At 40.1% G+C, this 22,919-nt stretch overlaps 1 protein-coding gene across 1 annotated transcript in view; it reads left to right on the forward strand.

Annotated features, from left to right (window-relative positions):
* Positions 1 to 16,755, forward strand: part of LYPLA1 (lysophospholipase 1) — a 37,109-nt gene extending 20,354 nt beyond the window's left edge. Inside the window, exons 5-9 of the mRNA XM_054017335.1 lie at positions 3,856 to 3,926; positions 4,608 to 4,681; positions 5,715 to 5,816; positions 10,347 to 10,523; positions 11,811 to 16,755. Coding sequence (XP_053873310.1) covers positions 3,856 to 3,926; positions 4,608 to 4,681; positions 5,715 to 5,816; positions 10,347 to 10,523; positions 11,811 to 11,864 — 478 coding nt within the window. The 3' untranslated portion in view covers positions 11,865 to 16,755. The remainder of the gene's footprint in view (positions 1 to 3,855; positions 3,927 to 4,607; positions 4,682 to 5,714; positions 5,817 to 10,346; positions 10,524 to 11,810) is intronic.
* Positions 16,756 to 22,919: the final 6,164 nt, after the last annotated feature.

Raw genomic sequence — 22,919 nt, forward strand, 5'->3', positions numbered from 1 at the left:
CAAGACATTTCCACCCCCAACTCATCTTCCCCATCTCTTTTTAGGGACTCCACTCATGAGAGTCTCCTTCAACAACAGGGTCCGTTTCTTTTGGCCCTTCGTGATATAAAGGAGATTTCGACCCACAGTTGGGGGGAAAAGGGTTCTATTTGTGATATTTTCTAGTCCCCCTTCCTCCCCCCAAATTGGGAGATTGGTGTTCAACATTGGATCTGAGATCTGCATTTCTTTGTTTGCCAGTTCAAATTCCTAATGGTAACACTGTCCTTCACACTTCCTTCCCCAGATCTTCTAGATTGGTTTGCAGCTCTAGACCTACAAAATGCATATTTCCATACAGCACATAGGAAATACCTGTGCTTTGTAGTTGGCAACACACATTACCAGTACAAAATGCTGCCTTTTGGTTTGTTTATGGCCCCAAGAACTTTCACTAAATTGTCTGGCCCTGGTAGCAGCACATTGCAGAAAGAGAAATGTTTTTACCCATATCTTAGTGATTGTTTGAAAGGATTGTTTTCAGACAGGTGATAAACAGCGTTCAGTATGTCATACGTCTGTTGTGCAAAGTGGAGTTGAGTGTGAACGTGAAAGTCTCATTTAATCCAACACAAAAGGTAGACTTTATTGGGGCGCTACTCGATTCCATGATGGTTTACGCATACCTGGTGCAGACCAAGTTTGACACCATACTAGAGAGGATAAGTCAAGTGGGAAACAATCCATGTACCACAGCAAGGACATGTCTTCGGCTTTTAGGTCACACAGCTTCATGTATTCTGACTCCATTCAGCAGACTGCATCCTTATTGTCTTCAGGGGTGGTTATGGATAGCTTATTGCCTGGCTGTTCACAAAATAGATATAGGAGTATGCATCCCTCAAGAAGTTTTGAACTCCCTTATTGAAAGATCCACATCAGGTCTGCAAAGGAATTCTGTTCTCCCTAGCGCTTCCCACAAAGTCAACAGTGGCCGATGCTTTGTTGTTCGTTTGAGGAGCCCATCCTGACAACTTGACAGTACAGGGTCCGTGGTCTCAGAGAGGGTTGGCTTCATATAAGTGTCCTACAACTCAGACTGACACAGCTTGTCTGCATGTCCTTTCTATTTCATAACAAAGTTCAGAGTTTACAAAAAGAACATAGTGTTATTGTCAGTTCTTACATAAACAAGGAGGAACCAGATCAATGCTCTCATGCAGGAGAGCAATCCTTCTATGGAATCTGAAGGCGAAATATACAGCTATCTGCACCTTTTATCTTCCAGTCCTACACAACACGCCAACAGACATCTAAATAGACATTTTTCTCATAATCACTTATGGTTCATAAAGGATTCTGTCATCAATGGGGTGCTCCCCTTATGGATCTGTTTGCAACTGAACAGAACAAGAAATGCAAAGGCAGTGCTAGTTCATGGTAATAAGAAATCTCTTGGTAACACCTTCAGTACTCTGTCTCTTCTACCAGACTTAATTACCCAGAACAATGGGACAGCTATTCATTCAGATGTGTCATCACTACGCTTCATAAAATGGAAACTGTCAGGTAACAGAGTCGAATAATTGTTCTGCTGATGTACAGAGCATATTGATTCAGAGCAGAAAGCAGTCTGAGGATAACTTGTGTTGCAAAATGGAAGTGTTTTTCATTGTGGGTTTACCAGTATAATCTGTCTCCAATCCCTCATCTCTTTGAGTATCTGTTATACTTAAACTCTGGTTAGTTGTTAAGCTCATTCCATGTTCATTTGGCTGCTATCTCAGCACAGCATCCACCATCAGGACTCATACAGCTTGTTCATCCTTCAGTTTAAAAGTTTTTGTGAAAGGTTTAAGGGGATTTCTTTTTATTAAAACAGTTCTCTCCATGTTGGAAATTTAATGTGTTATTTACCAGCCTGATGGGGACATCCATTTGAACCATTAGTCTTGTGCTCGTTATTCCATTTGTCTGAAGACTGAATTCCTGTTTGCAATCACATTGACACTCTCAGGGTCTGAACTGCAAGCTGTCATGCCAGGACCGCAGTATATGGCTTTTTTTCACAGGGATAAAGTTACACGTTAGCCTCACCCTACATCACTACTCAGAGTAATCCCTTAATTTTCATTTAAATAAGTCCATTCATTTAAGTGTGTTTCTCCCCCCCCCCCCCCCCCCCCAAAAAAAAAAAGCTTCATTCATCCAAGGGCAAGGCTGTGTTTCAGATTTTGGATGTCCTCTATGCTTCCTCCTCATACTTAACTCCAACAAGACCATTAAGGCACTCCCATAGTCTCTGTCTGTCAAGAGCTCCAGGGATCAGGCAGTCTCAACTCAGAGAATCTCTAATTGGGTGTGACACTGCATAAAGTTACTTTATGGGGTGGTCAATTTAGAACTCAGGTCATGTTAGCTCATATTCTACCACAGACCACTTCTGGAGCCTCTTTTAGGGAGAATACCCGTAGCTGATATATGTAGAGCTTCTATTTGGAGTATTATACATACATTCCCTAGTGATTACTTTTTCATTCAGGTACCTTGTTCAGATGCCCCATTTGAGAGGGCTATGTTGCAGTCTTTATTTTATTAGAGGAGAGCACTAGAGTTTGTTTATTATATACTGTTTGGGAGTCACCAGAAGTAGAACACACACAAACAAGCAGTCAAACTAGAAAGGAAAGTTACTTATCTTTAGTAACAGGAGTTCTTTGAGAGATGTTTACATGTGTTCCATGATCCACCTTCCTTTCCCCACTACTGCCGAGTCTAATAGACTGGGCTTGAGAGTGGCATGGGAAGTGAGGTTTGGTTGTTTGCCCCCTTTCTGTACTGGGGGGAGGAGACAGGGCTTGAAGTTATCAAAGGAGTAGATGCCGCCAATGGACCTTGCTGATTAAAATGTTCCAATCTCCAGCACATGGAGTGCATACACATCAGAAATGGAACACATGTAAACACCACAGCTCATACTCCAGTTACTAAAAGTAAGTAATTTTCCTTTAATTATTTGTTGTGAAAACAGGAACAAAAATTCCTGGAATTATTATTTACTACTAGTAATGGGTGGTATTGTTTTGTGGACAACTAACTGTTTAAACTTTACAAAAAAGTGGTCTCTGATTTCTTTTAGAATGGAAGCTCCAATAGAAAATTGTGTTGAAATCCATATTTTTTTACTTTAAAGTGAGGCTGTGAAATGTTATGTAAATCTTCCCTCTCAATTTTTTTTCTTCAAATTTTTTTTAGCTTTTCTATATTAGCTGAAAGAACTGTTTAATTCTCAGCATATGCCTGCTAATATTTGGACAAAAATATTACAAAGAATATATTGCCTTCCTCTTAAATATCAAAATAGTGAACTGTTTTATTTTGACGAAGTAGAAGAGGGCAAAATTCTTAAGAGATTATAGTTGGTTTAGAAGTTGACGTTTTTTTTTTTTTTTAATTCCCACTAAAAGATTTCTCAATGTGTTTAGTATAAATGGCAGGTGCAGCTCTACTATATAGTGCAGCAACTGAAATAAAAATTATATAGTTGAGCATCTAATTCCTTGTACCATAAACCATTCGATTAAATAAAAGAAATAAAATTAAATATGCTTAAACTCTTAAGATCAGTCATTTCTGGGCTCTCATATCTGAGTACTTGCATAACTACTGTTTACAAGGTGTAAACTGATTGAGCCTATAGCTTAACACAAGGTTGAGCCTATTCTTAATAATCTGTAAGATAATAAAACATCAAAGTTTGGAAAAAGTGATCATTAGTAAATCTTCTCATTACTGTTTGTATGGTTATGTCAGTGTACAAAGGTGTGTTAGTTCCCTAGTGAATAAACATTATCTAATTGTGTTTTTTCTTTTAAGGTTTGATATTATTGGACTCTCTCCAGACGCACAGGAAGATGAAGCTGGGATCAAGCAGGCAGCAGAGCATGGTACATTTATGAGTATTTTTAATGTATCTTCCAATTTTTGTAAATGAGTGTTTCCCAGATAATATATATACTGTATAAAATATGCGTGTGTATATGAAATGGCTCCTTCATTTTCAGCGGTTTTCTCATTAGCCAAGTTAGAAACTGACATTAAAATGACGATTTAAAATGGTGAAGTCTCTGATAGTATATTGTCTGTTTGTTAACTAAATGATTTTAAGTTTCTTAAATTGTGTGGGTGAATTTAGTGGCTCATTGATCAGTCTTTGTATTCCCACATGTCAGATGCATTCCTATCACCCACTAAATTAGAAACCTTCTAGAAAATACAGGCCACTGAAGCCACACAAGCATGCTTATGACACCAAATGCTCAAAAGTCACCACCCATTCTGCACTGGGACTTTTGTGTGACCCTGACCCAACAGTTTCTATTTTGGTACCAGCACTTCTGGCCTTGCATGAACTGCTGGTGTCTATAGCACCAGAATTCTTGACCCTAGTCTCAGAACTTTTGGTCCAGAGTGTTTTGCTTGGGCAATACTCTATCAACTTCCCATCTGCCAGCTTTCCCTTGACACAGGGGAGATTAATACTGCCTTTTACCACCTATACCACGTCCTCTTCTGAACTCCCCTCGGAACTGCTACATATTAACTACTGGACTTCATTTGACTTGCAGTTAAAGTACTGATAGATCAGGAAGTGAAGAATGGAATTCCTTCTAACAGAATAATTTTGGGAGGCTTTTCTCAGGTAAGGTACTTGTCAGGAAGGGAGTTTCAGTTTCTTTGTTGGAGGGAAGTTGAAGTTATCTCCTTGGAACTGGGAAATCCTGTTAACGAGCAGATGATAATCATTTCTGAAAATAAGGCCTTTACTTTTGACTTACTTCCAAAAGGCCACAAAAGTAATTCTTTTCCAACTCTAAAAATCGACTTGGTGAAAAATGAGTTTACATACTACAAAACTGCTATAAAGTAATATTAAAATAATTTAAGTTTAAGATGAATAGTAACTTCAGGGGTTAGTTCAAAAATTTCCATGTCATTTTGATTCTGTAAGGCATCTGCTTTTTGTATTCCAAAATGCAGAAATAATCTGAGTCTGAATTTTATGTAGTTAATAGAAGATCTGAACTTCAGAAGGAAGGAATTATTATTTCCTGAATGAGTTGTCAAAGGTCTGCGGTAGACGTTTTGTTGTCCTGTGATAAACTGGTTAATAAGAATATACAAAGACTAATGTGAACAAAGCTACTATCCTGCTTTTCCTTTTCATTTGCCATCAGATACTAACAAGTAGAGGAATGAAAGTGTTAACTACTGTCATGTACCTTATTGCATTATATGGTTTTAAAGTGGCTGTGGTCAGACAAATGACTAGGAAAGAGAGAACTGTCATTATGGGAAGTGAAATTTTCTTTTGGCTTGCGTATCATCAAGGGAATTAACAAATTTGTTCTGTAGTCTCCTTTTTAAAACAACAACAAAAATGATGTTACCACGAGTCTGGAAGAATACAAGATTTTAGATTTAGTTTGCAATTATCAGTTAGAACAGTGCTGTCATTTTACTTGTAAACTGAACAAATTTGATCTAGAATAATTGAAACACAATAAGGATGGAGTCACCTGATATTTTTAGAAGTACTTTTCAGATCCATCAGTTGAAATTGGAAAATATTGTTTGTAAATATAAGGGGCCACAAATCCTGAAGTAATGGTGGTAACTGTTTAATTTAAATGTTTAACTTCACCATTGTAATAGTTTTTATATTTCTTGATTAGGGAGGTGCCTTGTCATTGTATACAGCTCTTACAACACATCAGAAATTAGCAGGAGTCATAGCACTCAGTAGTTGGCTTCCACTACGGACCTCTTTTCAACAGGTATTTGTACTACTTTCTTAAACATAACTCAGTCTTCAGTGAGCTAATTGAAGTTGAACATTTGAACATATTTTTTTCACTTTCATTACACTGTATCCACAGACTAACACCTCCCCCCCATCTCCCACTAGATAGAAATTGCGTACGTTAATTAGGTAAACAATTCTTTAAATATGTCTATAAATTAAGTCTTTGTCTACACCAGCACTTTAGTTGGCAAAACTTTTGTCGCTCAGGGGTGTGAAAAAACGCACCCCTGACTGATGTAAGTTTTAAAGCTAAAAGTGCCAGTGTGGACAATGCTATGTCTGCGGGAGAGCTCTCCCGCCGGCATATAGCAGCTGCTTACAGCGGTGCACCAGCAGCAGTACAGCTGTGCCACTGTAAGGTCTATAGTACAGTAACTCCTCACTTAAAGTCGTCCCGGTTAATGTTGTTACGTCGCTGATCTATTAGGGAACAAGCTTGTTTAAAGTTGTGCAATGCTCCCTTTATAATATCGTTTGGCAGCTGCCTGCTTTGTCCACTGCTTTCAGGATTCTCTGGAAGAGCAGCCCCTCCTTGTGGGGATTATAACTGGGGTGGGGGGACCAACAGCTCCCCCCCATTCAGCTCCCATAAATTCCCTGTAAGGTATGTGGCTCAGCAGCTGCCCAGCAGCAGTTCAGCTGTCCCTTCCCCCACTGCCATGCTGCTCCTCCCCTGTCCTCTGCCCTGGAGCTGCTCCCTGGAGCTTCCTGCTTGCTGGGGGAGGAGGGGAGAGAGGTGCTGATATCAGGATGTCCCTCTACTCCCCCCCCCCCCCCCCTTGCTCCTAACCCCTCTCCAGAAAGCGGAGGAGGGTGACAGGGCTCAGGGAAAGAAAGGAAAGAGCTTGCTGGAAGCTGTTGCTTCCCGTCTGAACTGGCTGATCTGCTTAAAAGGGCAACGTACTTGAAGTGGGGTCAGCGTACTTACTGGGGGAATGCACGTCTCTCGCTCGCTCATGCACACACACCCCAGCACTTTGGAAAGTCAGCACCTGTGCAGCCCTGCATGTGCTGTCAGGAGAAGGCAGTGGTGCACTCCAGCTGGATAGCATGGGCTCATCATCATGTTCAGGGAAGTGTTTGCAGCTACTGCCCTGCATCTATTGTGTTTCCGCCCTCCTGCCTCAGTCCATGCTGCCTTGTCAAGTGTGAGGCTACATTAACAGCGTATTAACCCCCGAGGGCTCAGCCGTGTGCTAGTTCATCATTTAGCAGCAAGGCATTCCCTGGGAAATATCCCACCCTCTGACTCCATCACCTCAACCAAGCTTCACAATCATTAATTGCTGTGTACAATATTAAACTGTTTAAAATTGTTTAAAACTTATACTCTATATGTATATAATGTCTTTTGTCGGGCAAAAAAAATTTCCCTGGAACGTAACCCCCCCACATTTACATTAATTCTTATGAGGAAATTGGATTCGCTTAACATCGTTTTGCATAAAGTTTCATTTTTCAGGAACATAACTACAGGGTTAAATGAGGAATCATAGGGTTGGAAGGGACCTCAGGAGGTCATCTAGTCCAACCCCCTGCTCAAAGCAGGACCAATCCCCAACTCAATCATCCCAGCCAGGGCTTTGTCAAGCCTGACCTTAAAAACCTCTAAGGAAGGAGATTCCACCACCTCCCTAGGTAACCCATTCCAGTGCTTCACCACCCTCCTAGTGAAAAAGTTTTTCCTAATATCCAACCTAAACCTCCCCCACTGCAACTTGAGACTATTACTCCTTGTTCTGCCATCTGGTACCACTGAGAACAGTCTAGATCCGTCCTCTTTGGAGCCCCCTTTCAGGTAGTTGAAAGCAGCTATCAAATCCCCCCTCATTCTTCTTTTCTGCAGACTAAACAATCCCAGTTCCCTCAGCCTCTCCTCATAAGTCATATGCTCCAGCCTCCAATCATTTTTATTGCCCTCTGCTGGACTCTTTCCAATTTTTCCACATCTCTCTTGTAGTGTGGGGCCCAAAACTGGACACAGTACTCCAGATGAGGCCTCACCAATGCCGAATAGAGGGGAATGATCACATCCCTCGATCTGCTGGCAATGCCCCTACTTATACAGCCCAAAATGTCGTTAGCCTTCTTGGCAACAAGGGCACACTGTTGACTCATATCCAGCTTCTCATCCACTATAACCCCTAGGTCCTTTTCTGCAGAACTGCAGAACTCGGTCCCTAGTCTGTAGTAGTGCATGGGATTCTTTCTTCCTTCCTAAGTTCAGGACTCTGCACTTGTTGAACCTCATCAGATTTCTTTTGGCCCAATCTTCTAATTTGTCTAGGTCCCTCTGTATCCTATCCCTACCCTCCAGCGTATCTACCCTTCCGCCCAGTTTAGTGTCATCTGCAAACTTGCTGAGGGTGCAATCCACACCATCCTCCAGATCATTTAATAAAGATATTGAACAAAACCGGCTCCAGGACTGAACCTTGGGGCACTCCGCTTGATACCGGCTGCCAACTAGACATGGGGCCATTGATCACTACCCATTGAGCCCAGCGATCTAGCCAGCTTTCTATGCACCTTATAGTCCATTCATCCAGCCCATAACTCTGTAACTTGCTGGCAAGAATACTGTGGGAGACCTTATCAAAAGCTTTGCTAAAGTCAAAGAATAACACATCCACTGCTTTCCCCTCCTCCACAGAGCCAGTTATTTCATCATAGAAGGCAATTAGGTTAGTCAGGCATGTCTTGCCCTTGGTGAATCCATGCTGAGTTACTGTATAGACATAGCTAAAGAAAGTGGTGCTGTCAGACAACTGAGGCATCATGTGAAGTCAGTCCTTTGTCAAAGCTATTGTTAGGCGCTGGTGCCTTTGCTCTGTTATTGAAGCTAACAAGTGCTCGTCTGCTCCAGTCCTCCAGATGGCTGTGGAGCCGATATATGGGAGATTCCATTTCCCTGAAGTTGTTGGTAGATCAAACATGCTAACCCAACATTCATTCCAGCAGAGGGTTAAATTTAACATGATTCCTCAGGGGTCCTTTTGTTTAGCAGCAGCCCTTTCCTTTACTCCGTCCTTAATTTTTTGTCTGTTTGATGGCTGACTTATCTGGTCACCTCCCCTAACTCTTGCAGCTTTCGGGGATTCAAAATACCACTACCACCTCCTGTCACCTCAGTAGCAGTCTTGGAATAGAGGAATGGGGGCAGGCAGGAGAGGAGAGATTCTCTTTAGTATGCTTCTAGTCTATAAAAATTGAATGGCATGTGTATGTTTAAATAACCTTTACCAGATGAGGTGGCTACTAGTTTAAGCTTCAAGAGCCAAAATTGCATTGGTAATGAGTAATAACACGTTAGATATATTGGTATCAATCCAGAAGATGCTTACCCTATGTCAGCATTTGAGAACAATGTAGTTTTGCTTATGTTAAACATTTTTGCTAAATATTCTTTTTAAAGTTGTTACTTAATTTACATTTGAAATAACAGTATTTATAGCCTAAAATAGTTTTGTACAAACATTTCAAGTGGTATGTATTTTGTCTGAATTCCTTCTAGTACAGAATATTTTGGGGGCATGGAAGAAGCAGTGTGTAAATGGAATACATTATCCCTGTTGTAATTACATTAATTCAAAGATATACTGGGAAGTTCAGTGTTATCATAGTGTTATCAGTGTGAGCGCATACAATACCCATCTTAAACAATAGGATAGGGGGAAGCTGAGCACTCAGTAGTTTCCATTATCTCCTGGTAGTATCGGAGTGCCTCATAAATATATCTTAATTCCTTTGAGATACTGTATTATCCCCATTTTACAGATGGGAAACTGCGACAGGAAGATACTCACTGTGTGTGGTCTTGCATAAGTGGCTAATCAGCAGATTCAGAATCACAACTGAGGACCTCCTGACTCCCAACTCCCGTGTTCATTCCTCCAGACAATACTACATTGCTGCTAGAGTTGCTGAGCATCCTCAGTGGCTGTCGATTTCAGTGGCAGTTAACTACTCTATAATTCTAAAAATTGGTCCTTGGTTGTCTCTAAGTGGGCACTCGGGAAATAAGGAATGCACAGTTAGGCCACCTACAAAAATTCTGATTTTAAATGACTTTCCCAGTGTCATAAGACAAGCCTGTAGGATAGAACCTAGTTCTTCTAGGAAATGAACTGCCTTACCACCCGTTCTCTTCCTGCAGTCCCCTACCTTAATCTGGACACAATTTCTGCCTTTGAGTTGTAAAAGATGATTTACTTTCCCAGAAATTGTGCTTTAAAAGAATTCTAATTCTGTAATCAGTTAAATGATTATTTAAAAATAGTACTAACACATTTCTAATTATTCTATTTTATTACATAGTAGATAATTAGATATAAAATCTAGAATAACATGAACTTGCAAACCATTGTGTTTCTTTTTCTGTCCAAACTCTGCTCACTATCATTATATTGTTTGTTCTATAGCCTAATTTTACCTTGAATGAACTAATCTTATGTAATTTCATTACCTCTCCCCCCCCCCCCCTTTTTTTTTTTTTGGACAGGGTGCTATCAGTGGTGTAAACAAAGATATTCCTATTCTTCAGTGCCATGGGGACTGTGACCCTTTGGTTCCTCTGATGTTTGGTTCCCTCACTTTTGAGAAGCTAAAGAGTCTGATAAATCCAGTCACTGTAACCTTCAAGACTTATTCGGGCATGATGCATAGCTCATGTATTGAGGTAATCTTCTAAATGAAAACAGGAATTGTTTTCAGAGAATTCTTCCTTTAAATGTTCCCTCAAAGCAGGAAAAAAAGGTGAACCTCAACGTTAATCTTCAAGGAAAACAAATGTTTTTGAGTGACTAATTATTTGAGAATGCTGCTTCAATTAATAATTACCCTGGGCTGAACAAATCAAGAGGCCAGGATTGTTCGTTAGCTAACATAAATTTCTTTCAAAAATATTGTCCACATTAGTCAGTTGTTATAATGAATTTTTAAAATACTCTTGTTTTTCATTTAATGGAAAAAATGAAAACTACAGGAAACAAAATGAGTTGTTAAATTCCCTACAATCAAGTTTTTTTTAAAAACCTCATGAGCCTTTTTTTCTTCTACCTCCTTCTCCTTTCCTGCAGGTGAGCAGGATTTTTCTTCCCAGAATGATTTCAGAATATTTGTTTACATTGTTTCAAGTGAATTGGAAGGGGGATTTGAATTCTCACAATGTAAACACTATGTATTAATTATTCTGGGAGAAAAAACCTTGCTGGCCTCCATTCAGGGAGTTGGCATGGGAGGGATAGAAGGAAAAAGTAATAAATCAAAGGATGTTAACTACAAAACAAAAATGAAAAAAGCAGAAAAGAGGCAATCTTTCTAAAGGCTTCACTGCTCTGCTCATGCTACTACTAATTCTTTTTATTCAGTGGCAGAAGCAGAGCTGCCACAAGGTCAGAGTCTGCCCCATTTCCCAGCAACAGAAACTTACTCAGCCAGTTATTAATATGGCCTTAACCCTGTTCCAGGGACATATTGAGTACCAGTGTGGTGATGTGCTCCCCAACAGGCCAGTGGGGAGCGCAATATTAATTATTTCAGCTCTCGATGATGGAAACTTTCACTAATCGAGGTCCTCTTTGTTATGGTAGATTGATTAATGAGTAACAGTGTGTGGCATTCTTCAGATCACATGGCTCTCTATAACCACACTGGTTAGCTAGATTCTCTCAGCACTTTATGGAGAGAGGAGCTTTCTTTCGTCCTTGACTCTTTATTTACCTCCTCTGAGTAAAGTAATTCAAAGAGTATTATGCTCTTGATGAACTAATCTGTCTCAGTTAGTTGAATTCTGCAGAGGGATAAGTATTACATTGAGGTATAAGGAATCTAATTATAAGCTCAATTTGTAGCTCAGTTGCTTGTAGTAACTGCAGTATTGAAATACTAATTTAGTGAGATAGCTAATTGCTGAAAAATATCTTAGTTGAACACTGGTCTAATGCATAATTTTATTCTTGAACAGGAGATGATGGATGTAAAGCAGTTTGTTGACAAACACCTACCACCAGTTGATTGACAAGATTTGAGATGCCTTCTGTATAAAAACACCAGCATCAACTTTGGTAGAATGTGTTAATAATTTCACATGTCCAATTCAAAAGCATTATTTCTACACCTGCTGTGTTGCAAATGTATACCAAGAACAAGGACTAAGTAGTATATTTCACAAGAAATGGTAATCTTTCAAGTAAATCATAAATTGGTGGGATTATAGGGAATGAGACAGCTAGATAGCATGTCAGAATGTAACTGAGAATACAATTGTAAGATGTTTCTGATTTTTTGATTGCACCATTTTTAAAGCAGTCATATGGCTAATTAAACTCATTTTGGTTAAATGAGCTGTTTAAACATGACTAGATTGGTATGCTTGGGATATGATGTATTCCTAATACTCGTTGAAAGTATATTAAGATATCCTGATATATATCTTGTATATAAAATATGTAACATGTAAAACACAAGAGGCATGTGATGGTGGAATGAATATTAGTGAGGATAAAGCTTCAAATATTAATGATTTAAACATTGCTACTGCATGTGAAGAGAACTGTTCTCTTACCTACAAATGAATACATACCAGTGATTCTAATTATAGCATTTATTCCAGTCTACTTTTTAACCTTAAAAATAGTGTCAGGAAAGAAAATACTTGCTATCTCATACATCCTCTCCCCCCAAAAATGGGTTGACATCACAGAAACTAAGGGGACTCAGCTGTTTGTCACTAGACATGTGTTTACCACTCATCACAATTTGGCAATAGCCCAAATTTATTAGTGTTAATTGATCTCAGATGCTGACTCATGAAACTGAGGTTTAAAAAAAATACATAAAACATTTCCATTTTAAGATTCTTGTTTTCATGTTGCATATTTTTCCCACACTGGAACCCTCATGGGTTTTGTCTTGTGTAGCTTACTAAATTTTTTAGAAGTATTGACAATGTATTTTTCATTTGCAATTCAAGTGTCTTGTTTTATTTTTTTGCTTTGCTCCAGAATAATCAACTGGAAAAGCAATGCAAATGTTGCACACAAATTATGGGTATTGTTGAACAGACTCATCTACAACACTGGTATTAACTACTTTTTATTTCCTAAGTGCTGCAGTATGAATGTAATAACTTAGTCATTATAGTGAGAAACTGCCAGCTGTTTTTTCTTTACTTTGATTGCATGTTCACCATGGGACGTCGTCATATTTTCTTTTTAGACAAAAGCTATGTATGACTTTCCACACGTAGGTGTGCTCCATTTTCATCCAATGCCCTAGAATATTCTAGGAATATGAAAATGGGTCCTGTCAAACCTTTGAAACAGAAGAAATTCTATATCTCATGGAAGTTACAATTTTGAGAATTCATGGTATAATAGAAACTGATGATACAAGTTCAGCAATAGATTAACTGTGTTGAAATGGTGTCCTGCTAATAGAAAACTAGAGATGAAAGTGATCTGTTTGGCAGAAAGATTAAATGGATGATCAATATAGGATTCCTTCCTAGCTTACTTTATAGTATTTTGTTCAATCAAGTTTTAAGTGTCTGATGTTGCAGGATACCTAGTACATCTTATTTTGGGAAATTATTTCCAGATGGGATGAAATTAAAAGGAAAATTCAGGCTATTACCCCAGTAACTACATACATCTCAGTATATCAAACTAAATAGGATATTTCTCCATTTGATGTTTGCATACTTCAGCTATTTGGAGACTCTCATGCCCCCTTCTTAGCCAATATATACATATTTTAACTTTAATGCTTACTCATAAGTCACTCCTCCTGCCCCTGACTATTCTTCTCTAGACAGCCTCCAATTCATCTTTCTGGTAGTGTGGTGCCCAGAAGAGTACAATATTCCCGTTTTGATCACCCCAAAATTGTACTGAGAAGTATTGTACTTCCTAGCTCAGAAACATGATCCCAAAACTGCATTGGCTCCTTTTACAATCATTTCACTTTGCAAACTCATATTTAGCTTGCTTACCGCGGAAATCCCTAGTTCTTCCATTATTACTGCTTCTTGGCTCTTTTTCTGTCGTGTGTGTTGAATGATTTCTTCTCAATATAAACTTGTCACTTCCAAAATTATCTGTGCACATTTCTAATCTCCAAATCCTTTCCTGTTATTTCCTGTACCACTTGCAGTGCCTTCAGTTTAGTATCTGTTAACTTAATTAACAAAGATATTAAAATTAGACTAGTTTTAGCTCTGTTCCCTGTTATATCCCACAGTGTGTTCCCCAACTTTATACATTACAGTCCACTGTTAACTTTTTTTTACAATGTTAGCCAGTTTGTTGTCCTCAAGTGTTCCTGCACAAGTCAGCTTGAATTAATTTTCCATTAAAACACATTGTCACTATCAAATGCTCTACTAAAAATGAATACTAATACTGGATCTACTGCATTGTGTGCTAAGTTTGTCCAAATATCAAGTCATATCTTACTAGATTTATCTTTATACAGTAATGCTATGCTGCTGCTTGTTACCCTTTAGAGCAGTGGTCACCAACCCATAGATCACAATCAACTGGTCGATCCTGGAGAATCTCCCAGTCGATCGTGATCTCCGGCCACTAAAAGTCCAGTGGGGCTGCCGCTAAGGCAGGCTCCATGCCGCTCCCAGAAGCAGCCAGCTTGCCCCCGCAGTTGAGGGGAGGGCAGGGGTCTCCGTGCGCTGCTCCTGCCTGTAAGCACTGCTCCCGTAGCTCCCATTGTCCGGGAACAGGGAACTGCGGCCAATGGGAGCTGCAAGGGCGGTGCCTGCAGAGAAGGGCAGTGCATGGAGCCATGTGCCTCCCCTTCCCCAGGGGCTGCAGGGGCATGTTCCGGGAGCAGTATGGGGCTGGGGCATACAGGGAGCCTGCCTTAGCCCCACTGCGCCACCAACCAGGAGCCGCCTGAGGTAAGTGCCGCCTGTTAGGAGCCCACACCCCAGCCCTAAGCAACCTTCTGGAGTCAGCACCCCATACCCATCCTGCATCCAAAGCTCCTGCCCCAGCCCTGATCCCCCTCCCGGAGCCAGCACCCCATATTCCCTCCTGCACTCCTCACCCCTTCCTGTACCCCAACCCCCTGCCCCAGGCTCAGACCAAAGCCCCCTCCTACACTCTGAACCCCTCAGGCCCAGCCCAGAGCCACACCCCCTCCCCAACCCCCTGCCCCAACCTGGTGAAAGTAAGTGAGGGTGCAGGAGAGCAAGCAACGGAGGGAAGGGGGGATGGAATGAGAGGGACTTTGGGAAAGGGACGGGGTAGATCCTGGGTTGCACTTAAATTCAAAAAGTGATCTTGTGCATAAAAAGATTGGCGACCACTGCTTTAGGGGCTAGATTCACCAAGACTGGTGCAAAAAAAATGTGAACTACTATACCTTGCATCAGTCTGGCCCACTGTGTTCCAGGAAGAGAACCTTCCTTCAGGTTTTTCCACCAAGGAGGACTGCTAAGTTGCAATGGGGATCAATAGAAGCTTGATGCTTGAAATTACTTCAAGGATACCTTTGAATCAACACATCTCCCCAGTTTGTACAACATGCTTCTTGGGCTGTGCCGGACCTTTGTACCCTCTCAGATTGAAGGGATTGTGTGGATGCTTTTGCAGCCAGAGCCTCTTCACTGGCAGACATGGCTACTGAGAATTCCTGCCAGGATTAGCATATGTGCTAGGTTGAATATGAGCCCAGACAAGTGATTTTTTTCAATATTTGTTCCATTATTTTACTAGGGGATAGACGTTAGACCTATGGGATAGTAAATATCAAGATTGCACATTTGAAATCTGTACTGCACGTTCCTAGAATTCATTTTGTTTACTTAGATTTTATTTTTCTCACCCAGACAGAGGAAAGACATCTACAAACACTGTTAAGCTACTGAAAACAAAATTTGTTTTTTCTTGTCTGCATTATACCCCCAAGAAATAGAGACCTACATTTTTGCTGTGACTTTAGTTATGTAGTTTCCAGACACAAATTAATTTCAAACACATGCCTAATTTTTTTGTCCAAACCAAAAAATTTGATTTGTTCAGTTGGAAGCCTTGGACCTGCTATTTGAATACATTCAGTTTGTTCATAAACACAAATTGGGTTGTGGCACCTTAAATACTAACAAATTTATTTGAGCATAAGCTTTCGTGGACTACAGAGAACATGAAAAGGTGGAAGTAGCAGGAGAAAAAAAACTTTTGAAGTGGTGGTGGTTTTTTTTCTCCTGCTGATGATAGCTCATCTCAATTGATTGGCCTCTTACAGTTGGTATGGCTACTTCCACCTTTTCATGTTCTCTGTATGTATAAATATTGTCTTGCTGTATGTTCCATTCTATGCATCCGAAGAAGTGGGCTGTAGCCCACGAAAGCTTATGCTCAAATAAATTTGTTAGTCTCTAAGGTGCCACAAGTACTCCTGTTCTTTTTGCGGATACAGACTAACACGGCTGCTACTCTAAAACAAATTGGGTTGTGCATTTTTGGCCAAATCCTACATCCGTTACTGAGGCAAAATTATTGGTGTCACTGGGAACATTGCCATAGTGAGGGCTGGAAGATTTGGTCTTTACCTCCCACCTTGTAAGTATTTTTATATAATTTACAACACAGTGGGTTGCTGAAAAATACTATATACTGTAACTACTATATTAGAGTTGTTAAATGTGTTCTCTCTATGAAGTGTATTGCACTTCATTAAACTGTTAAAATGCATCTTTATATATAGGCGCTACTTGATGCATAATGGATATAATTTTAAGAATGTACTGTATAGGATGTTGATAATGAAGCCATATGTGTAAGGCCTGGGTATCTTAAATTTTATAAACAATCATTTTAACGCTTCGCTTTCCTTTATGTTGAAGAATATGAGCGGATGTTATTTAATATAAAAAATCAAGATGTCATTTAGTTTATTCATTTATTTATGGTAATAAACCTTGAGCTTTGTTGAAATGATTTCTATAGTGGGAAAGTGTAAAAAAAAAAAAAAAAAAAAAAAAAAAAAAAACTTTTTTTCTATAATTATAATTGTGAAATAAACTTCAAACAGTCAGTTTTTGGAAAAAATACTTTCAGATAACAGTTGTGTGGTAATAGTCTTTAGAAAGCCAGCTTTCATTAACAGTGTGTAACAGCAGTCACTTCAAGGATGTGGGGGATTTTTTTTTAAATTTTTTTTTTTTTAAGTATAATTTGCACTCCCCATCAGACAAAGGATTTGCTGTTTCCCTCTACTTGGAAGGGAAAAACTGTCAGTCAGCAACAACTTATATATTTGTCACCTTAGTTCTGAGGTATAATTTAACTTTTTCATCTTGACACTCCCAGGAAGGAAACTGAAAGAAAATGAAACAAACGAACTTTTTTAAATGCCATGAGAATTATATTGCTTATCTGCCTGGTTTTTGACTAGCAAACAAGAACTTCAGTCTTCCTCAACCTGCTGCATTGGCACAGCTTTCTCCAGGCACTTCTCTGCTTTAGGGCAGGCATTTTTTCCGTAATACAGTTTTCAACATCCTTAAAGTTACAATTAGTATTTTCGCTTAAAAAAAATAATAGAAAACTGCAAAGTAAGAGGTTGTATGTGATCCTAGCAGCTGGCTCCGTTCTTTGACTGTTCAGTGATGTAAATACCATATTATTACTATATCGTGAGACATTACATGAAGGAAAGTCGGGTAGTCATAGGGAGGGAGGCTGTGATGAGACAAACTGAAAAAAGGAAAAGAAAAAAAAAGTTCAAAATGTATGGAATTTTTTTTGTTTTGTTTGGAGCATTCAGCATTAGGATGTGACAAATCTGCCTTTTTGGACTCAAATACCCAGTAGAGGCTAACAGTGACAATACAGTAGTATGTGTGTTTAAACATTTTTTAACTTTAAAAAAAAGTGTGTGTAAGCAATCTATACTCAAATTACAACACTTATATCTAAGTGCTGATCTCTAGTGTATTGAATGCAAATACTGTGCTTAAAGCACTACTTGGGTACGTAATGGATGTTACACCCCCTTCCAGCATTCAGTACTAAATTGCTGCTTAAAACAGTCTTTCAGCTTCCTATTTAAGGATAAATCTAAAAAAGCTATTGAATGAGACCCAAAATCTTCTCTATTCCTAAAGGCAATACTGCCTTGGGTAACATTCAAAGGCAAGGCTAATCCCTGACGATGATCTCTGACATGAAATTCTTTTTTTAAGCCTTCAAATGTTAGCTGTCAGCTAATTTTAGAGTACTTAATTATCCAAAAAAAATGGTTGAGATGTCATTCAGTTACAAAAGAAAAAGTAAAGAGGGGCAGGGATAAAACTATTAGTTCTACCTTAAAAATTGACTTGCTGAGTCTCCTTGAGCTAAAAAAAGTGTTCATTTGGAAAATTCCTTGGACAATATGCCTATTCCTTCTTTGAGAAGAGATGTGGCTTAAACTTACTGTAAATTGGACAGTGGATGATACTTCAGAAGTGGGTGATCATGCCACTTCTGTAAAAATGTGAGTAGGTATACTATATTTCTAGTAATGGCAAAAAAAAAAAAAAAAAAAAAACCTGCAGCTTGAGATTGATGAAACACTTAGTTTTGGGTTCTTATAAAAAAAAAAAAAAGCAGTACAGAAGCATCACTTGTCAGTTGAATAGGATTCTAAACCCTGACATCCTCAATGTAGTCTATGTAGGGGAAATGTTAATCTATCATACCAGAAATGTGTATCAGTTACTAAGAAAGATAGATCCAGGTTAGTTATAGAATAAAGGTTATACATGTATAGTATTGGATATTGGACTTTCAACTAAAAATATAGATGGATATGAAATTGTGGCTAAATTAGCAAAAATTTAGTCTATTTTTAAAAAGTTTTGAAAATCTCATGGACCCAAGTGCTCAGCTGTCTTCAACTTGCCACAGTGCTCGCTTCCTGTTTTTGTTGTATTTGATACTTAAAGTTTAGTGATGTATTAAGTGTTGTGCATCTGAGTTAATGACTCAAGATTGTTGAAATAACAGACTCAATTAGAATTATTTAATCTAAGATTATCAATCAGATTAGTACAGCATCATACAGAAAGTAAGATACATTACCACCCTTTGTTGTCAGACTAAGAGCTGGATAGGTGTTTTCCTGCATCTGGAAGGGCTGTGCAGTTTTCATGCCCTCAGCTAAGTTCCCATATCAGTATCATTATATAGGATTTCAGACAAAGGAAATCTTGTTGCCAAGAATATTCACCCAGAAACACGTTATGATGTCATTTCTATACATTCTCAGTTTATCTGATTTATGTGTGAGGGTATGAGAGAACAGCTGGGAGAACAAACAATTCAATATAGTATCTCTCAATGAGTCCTTCTTACCCCACCATCATTCTTCCATGGTGATTCCCCAACAGGAAACATCTGCTATAACAATCATCCCTTATTAGTCTATATATACTTACTTACATACATACATAATGCTTATATAAGTTAAGGAGAAGATTTCCAAGAGTATCTGGAGTTGTATAGACATGAAGGTGTTCAACATTGTTAAAATATAGATAAATTCCTGAATAGGGTTAGTTATCGGTCAAGGACCAGTGGTCTGGGCCCTAGAATTCAGACATACTCTTTGTTGAGGATAAAGATTCTAAAGAATAGTTTGTTTATTTTTATATATAAATATAAAATCAAATACAGAAAGAAAACTAAGTATTAATATTTACTAACAGGTACTAACATAAGTATACTGTAATTCTTGACTACACTGATATTTCAATGCAGGTTTTCATTAAACTTTAACATTGGCTTTCTATCAAATTTAAATAATATACCTATTTCCAGCTATTTTCTTAAATCTTTCATAAAACATATTGTTTTCACCATACTTGCTTATTTATTGTGCTCAGCTCTTAACCTCTTTGGAATGGGCATAAAATAATCTTTTAAAATAAATAATCATAGAATATCAGGGTTGGAAGGGACCTCAGAAGGTCATCTAGTCCAACCCCCTGCTCAAAACAGGACCAATCCCCAACTAAATCAGCCGAGTCAGGGCTTTGTCAAGCCTGACCGTAAAAACCTCTAAGGAAGGAGATTCCACCACCTCCCTAGGTAACCCATTCCAGTGCTTCACTGCCCTCCTAGTGAAGAAGTTTTTTCTAATATCGAACCTAAACCTCCCCCACTGCAACTTGAGACCATTACTCCTTGTTCTGTACCACTGAGAACAGTCTAGATCCATCCTCTTTGGAACCCCCTTTCAGGTAGTTGAAAGCAGCTATCAAATCTTCCCTCATTCTTCTCTTCCGCAGACTAAACAATCCCAGTTCCCTCAGCCTCTCCTCATAAATCATGTGCTCCAGCCCCCTAATCATTTTTGTTGCCCTCCGCTGGACTCTTTCCAATTTTTCCACATCCTCCTTGTAGTGTGGGGCCCAAAACTGGACACAGTACTCCAGATGAGGCTTCACTAATGTTGAATAAAGGGAAATGAGCCTGTCCCTCAATCTGATGGCAATACCCCTACTTATACAGCCCAAAAGCTGTTAGCCTTCTTGGCAAGAAGGGCGCATTGTTGATTCCTGTCCAATATATAGTAACGGCATATGAAGCCAATATTTCAAAATAAAGAGGGAGACAGATACTCTGGAACAAAGCTACGTGACCAGGTAACTTGCCCAGTATTTCAGCTTTACAAGTGAATCTGCTGTGTCATTTACTAGCATATCAAAGCAAATAGTAAGCCTTCATTTATTATTTTATATAATTGCCAAGAATCTTATACACATATTCCCTGTTTAAATTTAAACCAGCTTTCAAATGCTAAAGCATCACACACACAGGATTTATTGCAATGGAGAATCTATGACATTAGCTGCTGCAGTCGGGAAGGGTGGGACACACGATCATGGCATTACAAGTAATGATTAAATTGTTGCCCTTCTAAAGCTATTTATATATTTTCTATTAAAAATTAGGAGATTGCAAAGGAAAATATATCAATTAGTAGCACTTTTACAGATTATAAAATGGTATAGTAAAAACAGAACCTAAATTCTGTTGACTGAACTAGCTAACCTAGTATAAACAGATTGAAAGTGACACATGCCCTGCAGAACCCTCGCTTGTATGGCGTGTTTGAGTTACATAAAACTGAAAGTGCCTCTCCTGAGGTATAATAGATATGGCCACTAACAAACAGCATACTACTTCAGAAATCACTGAGAAAGTGCAGCAGGTAAAAAATTAGCAAACTACACCTCTACTACGATATAACGCGACCCGATAAAACACAAATTCGGATATAACGCGGAAAAGCAGTGCTCCGGGGGGGGTGGAGGGCGCACTCCGGCGGATCAAAGCAAGTTCGATATAACAGTTTCACCTATAATGCGGTAAGATTTTTTGGCTCATGAGGACAGTGTGATGTCGGGGTAGAGGTGTACCTTCTCACCCCACCTTCCTCCATCAGAGGATTGTGGCTACTGGGAGGAACAAAGAACCCAGAGTTGATTCAGGGTAGATGGTTACAGTCTTTGGTTTGATGAACCTAAATTGCTATTTCTGAGATTTCAAGGTGGTCTCTGTCCTGCCCCCTCTGTAGGTGAACGAGAGACGGTTATCTGCTTCTGACTAGCCATATGTTCCCAGATCATGGAATTTACCACCCTGCAAACTTTGTTTTCTTTTTCTTGAACAAGATTAAGATTTACGGTCTTACAAAGTCCCTTTTTACATGTGTGACGGGTTCCTCCTAGGATTCCACCTGGAACTAGGACACCACTGAGCTCTCCAACTTACCAGCATGGGTTTCCTCTCACACTGTGTTGCTGTGACAAACTGCAGACCGCTCCCAGTTTTACACTCTGAGGGACACACCCAGCTGCACTTGCATGCAGGCTCTGGTCAGCCACTGCATGAACCAACAAGAGAGAGGCTACAGCCAACATAACACCCAGTTCCCCAGCCTAAGGTCCCAAAGCTGTACCGTCCTGCCCTGGTCAAAACCCCAACCTAGATGAATTTATTACTCAGTTCACCCCACCCTTGATGTGGAGAGGAATATGCAACAGCCTTTGCTCACAGAGTTGAGGTTTTCCCCCAGACCCTTCACACAAAGGCACACTGGTTTAGAGCCCCGTCACCCAAGGTTGAAGCCCTTGGGCTTCTGCTTCAGCCTCAGGCAGTGGAGCTTGGGTGTCAGCCCTGTGCCCTAACAAGTCTAAGGCCTTGGCTACACTTGTGAGTTCCAGCACTGTAAAGGCTCCCCCAGCACTGTAACTCACTCCCCATCCACACTGGCAAGGCATTTGCAGCGCTGTATCTCCGTGGTTGCAGCGCTGCATGTATGCCACCCCTCCGAGAGGAATAGCAAGTATTGCGCTGCCGCTGCAGCACTGCGGCGCCAGTGTGGCTGCCCAATGAGCTGTGAATGGCCTCCAGAATTATTTGGCAGTATCCCACAATGCCTGTTCTAGTCACTCTGGTCATCTGTTCAAACTCTACTGCCCCGGCCTCAGGTAATTAACCATGTGACCGACCCTTTACATTCCCCGGGAATTTTAAAAATCCCCTTCCTGTTTGCTCAGCTAGGCGTGGTGTGGAGTGCTATCAGCGAATCTTTCCAGGTGACCATGCCTCCACGCGCCAAGCGAGCCCCAGCATGGAGCAATGGCGAGTTGCTGGACCTCATCAGTGTTTGGGGGGAGGAAGCTGTACAGTCCCAGCTGCGCTGCAGCCGTAGGAATTACAATACCTTCGGGAAGGTATCAAAGGACATGATGGAAAGGGGCCACGACCGGGACGCCCTGCAGTGCAAGATTAAAGTGAAGGAGCTGCGGAGTGCCTACCGCAAAGCCCGCGACGCAAACGGGCGCTCGGGTGCTCCCCCCACAACCTGCCGATTCTACAAAGAGCTGGATGCGATACTTGGGGTTAACCCCACCTCCACTGCGAGCACCACCATGGACACTTCAGAGCCGGTGGGGGCAGGGGGGGAGGAGGAAGAGGAAAATGGGAGTGATGGTGGTGGGACGGATGGAGACACCCCGGAATCCCTGGAGCCATGCAGCCAGGAGCTCTTCTCGAGCCAG

This window comes from Malaclemys terrapin, chromosome 2 (assembly GCF_027887155.1).
Source record: "Malaclemys terrapin pileata isolate rMalTer1 chromosome 2, rMalTer1.hap1, whole genome shotgun sequence".
NCBI lineage: Eukaryota > Metazoa > Chordata > Testudines > Emydidae > Malaclemys > Malaclemys terrapin.